The sequence below is a fragment of the Alosa alosa genome, chromosome 12, assembly GCF_017589495.1.
Source record: "Alosa alosa isolate M-15738 ecotype Scorff River chromosome 12, AALO_Geno_1.1, whole genome shotgun sequence".
NCBI classification, from domain to species: domain Eukaryota; kingdom Metazoa; phylum Chordata; class Actinopteri; order Clupeiformes; family Clupeidae; genus Alosa; species Alosa alosa.
In genome coordinates, this window is record NC_063200.1 from 2,511,201 (window position 1) to 2,521,200 (window position 10,000).

Genomic DNA, 10,000 nt, shown 5'->3' on the forward strand with positions numbered 1-10,000 from the left:
TATACACATGGTCCCAGCCCTGCCCAGCGCGATACTGCACCCCATTTCTACTACTGCACCCCATTTCTTCTACTGCACCCCATTTCTACTGCACCCCATTTCTACTACTGCACCCCATTTCTACTACTGAACCCCATTTCTTCTACTGCACCCCATTTCTACTGCTGCACCCTCTACTGTACTAATAAGACTCCCTGCGTGAGCTCTGTCGCTCTCTTACCTTCTTCTCGAACTCCTCGCCCTGCTTGACCTCACGGGGGTAGCCGTCGATGAGGTAGCCCTTGGAGGTGTCGGCCTTAGCAACCATAGCGTCCAGGATCATGTCCAGAACTGTGTCCTGAAACACACATGTGCGTGATTTAGCACATTTAGCACATTAGTGATTTAGGAGATAGTCCGGCACTAGTTCCCTCACTCAACACCTTCATTCATAACTATATTCCCTCACTAAACACCTTCATTCATAACTATACAACCTCACTTAACACCTTCATTCATAACTATACTCCCTCACTAAACACCTTCATTCATAACTATACAACCTCACTTAACACCTTCATTCATAACTATACTCCCTCACTAAACAGCTTCATTCATAACTATACTCCCTCACTAAACACCTTCATTCATAACTATACAACCTCACTTAACACCTTCATTCATAACTATACTCCCTCACTAAACACCTTCATTCATAACTATACAACCTCACTTAACACCTTCATTCATAACTATACTCCCTCACTTAACACCTTCATTCATAACTATACTCCCTCACTAAACACCTTCATTCATAACTATACAACCTCACTTAACACCTTCATTCATAACTATACAACCTCACTTAACACCTTCATTCATAACTATACATTTGATTATTTGAAAATGATAACACAAGGGCTCAAAACTCTCAAACTCTGTGACACAATGTAGACTACTCAATGTATGAATGTTACCACCTTACGTAAACTATGAAGGCATCGATTAAAAGACATTTCCAGAAGGAATGGACTCCTTTCATAAAGTGCATGGCATCTAATCTATTTCAGGGGCCGTTTATACGAGAACGATTGCGAAGGAAGACGACAAAATATTTTATCATAAGTGCCTTTCGCTATTAATAGCCAACCCGCCATCAGGGCTTGAAGACGAAAAAATCTGAAGACTCTTCCAGAGTGTAGAGTTTTGAAGACGACCGGTTTGCGTCCATCTAAACGGCTAAACCAAAGATCCTTGATTACCTCTCTGGCTAAACTGTCAAATTAGAATGTCTGCCGCGGACGCACTGGGTTCTATCACACCACCACCCAGCGGTCTGGAATGCATATCCAATCAATATCACATACTCTTAAGCCTTCATATAAACAAAGATTTCCCCAGAGAATGCTCGCCTAAACGAATAAAAAAATGAAGACGAGACGCCACTTCTGCGTCTTCTCTTTTCATCGTCACCGTAGAAACGTAGCCTCACTCAAATTTATAGATACAATTGTCTAATGAGAAAATATAACAGGGTTGAGTATTGATGTTGAATGTCTATCTAAGAAAATAACACAGAGTTAGAGGATATATGTTGAATGTCTATGTAAGTAAATAACACAAGAGTTAGATGTTAGATTATGACTGACTGACTGACTGACTGACTGATCAGTGTACACAATATTGCAAAAGCAACATACTGTATAAATAGAAAAAAATAAAGTAAAATAAGACAGATATTAGTGTAGAAACATCAGTGAATGAGGGTGCCCACTTGATAACCCCAATGACATGCCGCATACTATATACTGCTGTTGGATGGGCCATTTGTATTGTGTTTGTGACCATTTGTTGGCGGATTTGTGGGTAGTGTGCTTTTTAAAGTTAAACTTGAGCAGGGGCTTCTGAATGTGTTTTTACCTTGGATTTTGGCACAAGGGATTTTAACATCTAATCCTGTGTATTAATGTAATGGTAATAGTAATATTTTTGTATTTGGATCTATCTATCTATCTATCTATCTATCTATTCCAAACTCTCTCTCTCTCTCTCTATTCCATGTGTCCCCCTCCTCACTCACGTGTTCCCACCAGAGGCACCAGTCCTCCCTCCTGCATGATGGTCTTGCCCCACCACCACCCAGGGTCTTGCCCCTCTACCCCTACCCCACCACCACCCAGGGTCTTGTCCCTCTACCCCTACCCCACCATGTCCATGTTCTTGCCCCACTACCCCACCACCGCCCATATCCCCACACACTCACCAGGGGCACCAGTTCTCCCTCCTGCATGATGGCCTGGAGGGTCTTGCCCCTCTACCCCTACAACCACCACCGCCCATGTTCTTGCCCCTCTACCCCTACCCCACCACAGTGTCCATGTTCTTGCCCCTACTACCCCACCACCGTGTCCATGTTCTTGCCCCACTACCCCACCACTGCCCATGTTCTTGCCCCACTACCCCACCACCGTGTCCATGTTCTTGCCCCACTACCCCACCACTGCCCATGTTCTTGCCCCTCTACCCCTACCCCACCACCGTCCATGTTCTTGCCCCTCTACCCCTACCCCACCACTGCCCATGTTCTTGCCCCTCTACCCCTACCCCACCACCGCCCATGTCCCCACACACTCACCAGAGGCACCAGCTCTCCCTTCTGCATGATGGCCTGGAGGTTCTTGCCCCTGTCGGAGCCGGAGGCCACCTCGGCACGGAGCAGATCTCCTGAGGACAGGTGAGTGTAGCCGTACTTAGCCACCATCTTCTCACACTGGGTGCCCTTACCAGAGCCGGGACCACCATGTTGCACACACACACACACACACACACACACACACACACACACACATAGACATACACACACACACACACACACATATAGACATACACACACACACACACACATATAGACATACACACACATATAGACATACACACACACACACATATAGACACACACACACACACACACATGCATACACACACACACACACACACACACACACACACACACACACACACACACACACACACACATAGCCCCTCTACCCTACCCCACCACCGCATAGAGGACAGGTGAGTGTAGCCGTACTTAGCCACCATCTTCTCACACTGGGTGCCCTTACCAGAGCCGGGACCACCTGCGGAGGACACGCGCGCATGCACACACACACACACACACACACACACACACACACACACACACACACACACATAGACATACACACACACACACACACATATAGACATACACACACATATAGACATACACACACACACACACACACACACACATAGACACACACACACACATACAAACACACACACACACACATACAAACACACACACACACACACACAGACACACACACACACACACACACACACACACACACACACACACACACACACACACACACACATAGACACACACACACACACACACACACACACACACACATAGACACACAAATACAGGCTTTAGTCCTAGTAGGCTTGCATTTATTTTAAACAACTGTACTGTAGTTCATTAATGTGTAGGCCTAGGCCTAGCCTACAGGGCTAAATGAACCCTGCTTCTAGAAAATATATAATCCTAATATGACACTTGATGGGGTCAGACGGATTTCAGCACTCAAAGAATGCAGACTCACCCACAACGAAGATGATCTTCTTTCCCTTGATTTTGTCTGAGTGGGAAAGAACACAGTGACAATCCAAGATAGTTAGAAATGTTCCCTAGTAGGCTAGGCTACAAAACATCAAAGTTGTCACCCCACCTGGTGTAGGCCTATATTGTATAACCTGCTTCAGTTGTAAGTTTAGTGAATAAAGTCTACATTTCTTTGCTCTCTACCTTTTTGGGACGATTCTAAAGAAGACACTGATATGTTCTTCGAACAAGGACTTCCCATTTTCTAGGCTGTTTATCTGTTGTAGAGGCTAACTCTTTTCACCAGTTCAAAAAGTATTCCGGTGCCATGGCAACAGTTGCTAACTACCAAAGATTCTAGAGCGTTACACAACAATGTTTTTGGGCTTCCTGGATGAATTGCTTCTTTTACATGCTAAGTTGAGACGAAGATCCTTGATTACTCCGCTTCAACCCTCTCTGGTTGAGAACAGTGAGACTTGCAGTTCAGATAGTGCAAATGTGTGGTTAGTAATAATAATAATAATACAATTTAATTCTTATATGTACATAAACACTTATTTGCTAATCGTATTATGGTACCACGTGTGTAATCATTAAGTGTGAAGGGATTTAGGATTTAAATCCATGTTTGACCAGTGCCTGGGATGGATTTAAAACGTGAAAATTCTGTGCTACGCTACCAGCATTGAATCTGTTTGTTCCTATTTTAGACTCTAATCTAATAGTTGTTAAGTTTTAAGGCCATGCTCCTTGCTGTCTTATGACTGCACAGTATTTTATACTGTAGCAATATGCATGTTGTTGCAGTTCAACAACTGAACCACATGAGGGCAGTATAGACTTAACCAAGACCTTGTACCGGTATACTGGTAACGTGATCTTGTCCCTCCCCTTCCCCTGTTCTAACAGATAAGATCAGCTGACACTCCCTTGGCCAGAAAGAGCACTGAGAGAGAACTTGTCCTCACTGACACTGCACTTACTGACATTATAGACTGCTGTGGGCTGTTTACTACCAGTGCAGAAAATAACATAGGCACCCTTTAATTGTGGTCAACACAAAAAGTGGATTATTTACCTGTCATGATGATCTGTTATGGATAATCTGCAATATAAAGAGAGAAAGAGAGTTATTTATACTATAAAATGAATACAAATACACTATACAAATCCCATCTGCCCAGGGTGCAGGGGCGACATGCATCCACTATACAAATCCTATCTGCCCGGGGTGCAGCAGAGGGTATATATGCTGAAAAACATATACCTGACCTGTGTGGGGTTCGGAGGTCGCTATATCGATATTTTTCCACACCTGCATGTGTTGGACTCAGCAGCAGCTGTTCTGTCCAGCGGTCTGGTGTTGGATTACCGCATCAGAATATGACCACACATTATACATGCAGTCTGTGACGTTGGATTACTGCATCAGAATATGACCACACATTACACATTATACGTTGTGTTGATATTTGAGTTGAACAACCAATCAAATTGCATCTCTCCCTCCTGTGCTCTAGAAGCAACAGAATAGTGCAGAACTTGGACAGAGCAACAGAATAGTGCAGAACTTGGTTTTAGCCACTTTTTTGTTTCCCATCCCATTTGAGCTGCTTTGTTTGTTTTTACAGACCCAGGAGAGAGCACATGGGCCCTTACAGACCCAGGAGAGAGCGCATGGGCCCTTACAGACCCAGGAGAGAGCGCATGGGCACACGCACCCCTTACAGCGCAGACCCAGGAGAGAGCAGCAATTTTGTATGGAGCTAGAATCATGGACTGCACCTTTAAAACACTGTAGCTACCAGAACGGACATCTCAGCTGGTCCCCACGCGAAGCTGTGATGACAGTAAATATGGGTGCTTAGCACTGTGCCTAGACTGAGTCACTGGCTTAAGGGCTCTCTTAAGAGCTCTCATGCTTGCTTCAGTTGGAATTCCATTAAAATATCATAGAGATAAGAAAGCCCTCACACACACACACAGAGGGAGAGAGAGAGAGAGATATCCTGTTTATCCTAGCAACACAAACATTGTCCACTGTATCATAATGGGAAATGTAATAATGAAACAGAAAGGGAAACCTCAGCTCTCTCGTTCTCCCTGTGTCTTTGTCTGTGTTTGTAGACGTGTACCACCCTAGTAGACTCTGCAGTGGAGGTCTAATCCTCTGAAATAGCGCTTCATTGTACAGAAAATACTTTGTTGTGGTTGCACATGGCTGTTCCCTGTACTTGTGTTTGCCAGTGTAGCTCACATGTGCGGTCTTGTCCCTTATAGGCTCAAATAGAGAAGGAGGATGCAGCAGCAGAATGACGCTGTGTGGGCGGGCCAGGGTGGCGTGGGCAGACGGCTACCCTGCTCCAGTGTGTGCCCATGGCTTCTCTGTGGTGTGGGAGACGGGTAAGAGCTCGGCTAGCTGCCTACTGGCCACGCCCGGCCGCACACACATGCCAGCACTGCCAGGCTCTGCCCCTGGCTAACACCATGCCAGCCAACAGGAAAGAGCCACCTGGTCTCACTAGGCTCTGCCCCATCCTGGCCCTAAAACATGTGAGTCAAATGGCCTCTCTGCACCGCCAAAGTCAAACAGTCCAACAGGAAGAGCCAGACCTGGTCTCACTAGGCAACCCTGGTCCCTGCCCGCACTCCATCCTGCAACGACCCTGTATAAACATGTGAGTCAAATGGCCTCTGGGAGTGGACGGTTCATTCTTATAAAGGATAGGGCACACTGCTGGCTATAAACGCCTGTGTGAGAATAGTGTTTTTGTTTGTTTGTTTAATGGCTATTGGATATGTATGGACCAGTGTAACAAGGTGTTTTTCACAAATCGTTTCTGGTGCTGTAGAATTCTGGTGTCGTGTCTGGTGCTGTAGAATTCCCTGTGACCTTTATTAACACAGTCCACTGTGGCCTGTTTCATTTGGGTTGGGACACTTTGAAAACGGGTTCTTGCTATTGTAACTAGCCAGTGGATATGCCCTAATGACAGACTCCAGCTTCCATTGTTTGCAGCTTCCTTGCTAGTGTGCCCACCTCCCATGTTGAGGTTTCAAGTTGAAATCTGGTGCAGGACTTTGCTATTATGCAGCACAGATTACACCACATCCTGATCCAGCCTGAGCTTTTCGTACATTACGCTGAAGTGGAAATCCCCTGCCCTTTACACAGAAAACGAAACTGAAACACAAACCCCCCGTTTCCATACAACAGGGCAGTGAAATGATTTTTTTAGGGATGGACACAAGCCATAGTAATACACAAACGGAATCAAAAAGCAAGTGGTCAGTCTTTCTGGTTCAAATGCATCCCAAATGTGCCCTATCTGAACAGGGACCAGTGGAATCTCCTCTCCTGTCCTCAAATGAATAGAACATCTACAATTTTAAAAGAGGAGAAGAACTTGCATTCCAGAATAGGAATGGATCAAAATAATAAGCAGAAAACAGCCACACTGAATCACACTGAATCAACATCTAGTGGCGAGTAGTTGTGCTTTTGGGTTCTAGTGGAGAGTAGTGCTTTTGGGTTCTAGTGGTGAGTAGTTGTGCTTTTGGGTTCTAATGGTGAGTAGTTGTGAGAGTAGTTGTGCTTTTGGGTTCTAGTGGAGAGTAGTGCTTTTGGGTTCCAGTAGCTAGTAGTTGTGCTTTTGGGTTCTAGTGGTGGGTAGTTGTGTTTTTGGGTTCTAGTGGCGACTAGTTGTGGTTTTGGGTTTGCAATGTATTCCTCCCTCAGTTCTGTAAGTTTCCTGATAGACATCTCTGTCAGAATCTTGATTCTTTATGATAAGTGTTTTTACTGAATAATAACAATAAAGCATAAACACAGAAGAGTATGCATTTTCCTCTCTGACTTTATGGGTTGTCTTGGAGTTCTCTCTGCCTGGACATGAGTGGATGAGAGACTCTTGACTCCAGTACCTTTTCTGCCTGTGAGTATGTACTGTTTCTAATGTCTCAGTCATGTGAGTATGTCTCAGTCCTGTGAGTATGTAGTGCCTCTGTCTCAGTTATGTGAGTATGTACTGCCTCTAATGTCTCAGTCCTGTGTACTGCCTCTAATGTCTCAGTCATGTGAGTATGTACTGCCTCTAATGTCTCAGTCCTGTGAGTATGTACTGTATTTAATGTCTCAGTCATGTGAGTATGTACTGCCTCTAATGTCTCAGTCCTGTGTACTGCCTCTAATGTCTCAGTCATGTGAGTATGTACTGCCTCTAATGTCTCAGTCCTGTGTACTGCCTCTGATGTCTCAGTCATGTGAGTATGTACTGCCTCTAATGTCTCAGTCCTGTGAGTATGTACTGTCTTTAATGTCTCAGTCATGTGAGTATGTACTGCCTCTAATGTCTCAGTCCTGTGTACTGCCTCTAATGTCTCAGTCATGTGAGTATGTACTGCCTCTAATGTATGTAGCGAGTCCTGTGTACTGCCTCTAATGTCTCAGTCATGTGAGTATGTACTGCCTCTAATGTCTCAGTCCTGTGTACTGCCTCTAATGTCTCAGTCATGTGAGTATGTACTGCCTCTAATGTCTCAGTCCTGTGTACTGCCTCTAATGTCTCAGTCATGTGAGTATGTACTGCCTCTAATGTCTCAGTACTGTATTCTGTAGTTCTATCTGTGAGGTGTATGATGGGAAAAGAGCCCACGGAGCTTCTCGTCCCCGGCTCAGGTTACACCCCACCCTGGCCAGCGGCCTCGATCCCACCCTGGTAGTGGGGCTTGCCCCCATCGGTCCCACCCTGGTTGTGGGGCTTCCCCCCCCCCCATCTCAATGGCAGCGCGTGAGTCTCAGGCACTGAACCCCGGGGTCGCTGTAAATGTCACACAGACACCTGATTCCTGATTCAGCACTGCTCTCTCTCTCTCTCTCTGTCTCTATCTGTCTCTCTCTCTCTATCTCTCTCTCTCTCTCTCTCTCTCTTTCTCTCTCTATCTCTCTCTATCTGTCTCTCTCTCTCTGAGGTGCATCTCTCTGGCCTATTATGGTGCCCTCTGTAGCATCTCAACATGCCCCCGTATGCCCATCTGCCCCCGTATGCCCATCTGCCCCCGTATACCCATCTGCCCCAGTGGCAGTGAGTACCCAGGAGCCCATCAGCCCCAGTGGCAGTGAGCCCATGTGTGTGCCAAGAGGCTGTAATGTGCTATACACATGGCCTTTACATAACTGTTATTAAACATGTGCTACTGCATGGTACATCTTATGATTTATGTAGAGTAGTTCATAACGCTAAGTGTAAGTGTCAGCAACTCTGGTTCTATGTGTTTGTTAGTGTCAGTAACACTGGTTGTTGGTGTCTGTTGGTGTCAGTAAGTCTAGTTCTATGTATCTTTTAGTGTCAGTGTGTGTGTGTGTGTGTGGGGGTGGTTGGTATTGATATAGGCTTGTGTCAAATGAACGCACTAAAACAAGTGCACTATTTACTAAAATGAGCGCATATTCAATGCACAATCTAGTGAAATGAGATCATAATTGAGTAAAACGAGTGCACAATTTGGTCAAATGAGCGCACATTCTCACAATATACTAAAAAAAACATTCTTGCAATGATGCCTCCTGGGCTCCGTATTGAATTAGCCTGCTAGCCTGTTAGCCTGCTAGCCGGCTCATTTCTACTAGCCTGCTCATTTCTACTTTTAATTTGCTGACCGGTGCAAAAAAAGAATCATTTCGATGCCAAAACACTTAATAAAGAAATAACTGTTTGTAGCCTATACTCTACTCAAACCACACTCTCTGAACTCTGAAATGTATAAAACTTAACTGGCAGATATCACAGAAAAAAATATCTTGTGAACACCACAAGCAGCCTCAGAAGCACAGCTCTGAATTTGGTGAAGCCTTATTATCTCTGGCTTTTTTCTGTCTCAGCAGCAAGTAGGTTAGCCTAGTTGTCTATCTTGCACAGATGCACTGTAAAACTCTGAGCAAGACATGTCATCTCATGCTACTATCAGCGTGATATAGGCCTACGTGACTCACAGTGGCTCAAACGAAAAGTGTGTTCTCTGTTGGGATAGTGATGATAGACAAACCGAAAGGGATAAATGACAGCAGCAAGATTTTCCTTTTATCTCATATGAATCGTGCATTCTACGTTCATAGTCTTATTATACTGATCTGTCATGGATATGCACTGATTTGAACCGTATCAGTTCAATACAGAATGCATCTATTTCCTTTCAAATACGGGACGATTCCGTATTTTACGGAACATTTGGAACCCTAGTTAGGACAGCAAGTATCATCTAGGGTTAGGGCAGCAAGTGTCACATGGGCAGGCATCTGCGTTTTCTGTCACTTGTGTTGGTTGCAGAAGTGAAGATGATTTTTGCGGTGTGAAACTCGAGGAGGGT

At 45.0% G+C, this 10,000-nt stretch overlaps 1 protein-coding gene across 2 annotated transcripts in view; it reads right to left on the reverse strand.

The window, feature by feature from the left end:
* Positions 1 to 10,000, reverse strand: part of ak1 (adenylate kinase 1) — a 17,464-nt gene that overhangs the window by 5,270 nt on the left and 2,194 nt on the right. Inside the window, exons 2-5 of one of the 2 annotated variants that reach the window (XM_048259229.1) lie at positions 4,713 to 4,739; positions 3,633 to 3,668; positions 2,615 to 2,778; positions 221 to 337 (exon numbers count right to left, since the gene is read on the reverse strand). In XM_048259229.1, coding sequence (XP_048115186.1) covers positions 221 to 337; positions 2,615 to 2,778; positions 3,633 to 3,668; positions 4,713 to 4,719 — 324 coding nt within the window. In that variant the 5' untranslated portion in view covers positions 4,720 to 4,739. Of the gene's footprint in view, positions 1 to 220; positions 338 to 2,614; positions 2,779 to 3,632; positions 3,669 to 3,835; positions 3,909 to 4,712; positions 4,740 to 10,000 lie in introns of those variants that run through there. The other variant, XM_048259228.1, reaches the window with a different exon arrangement.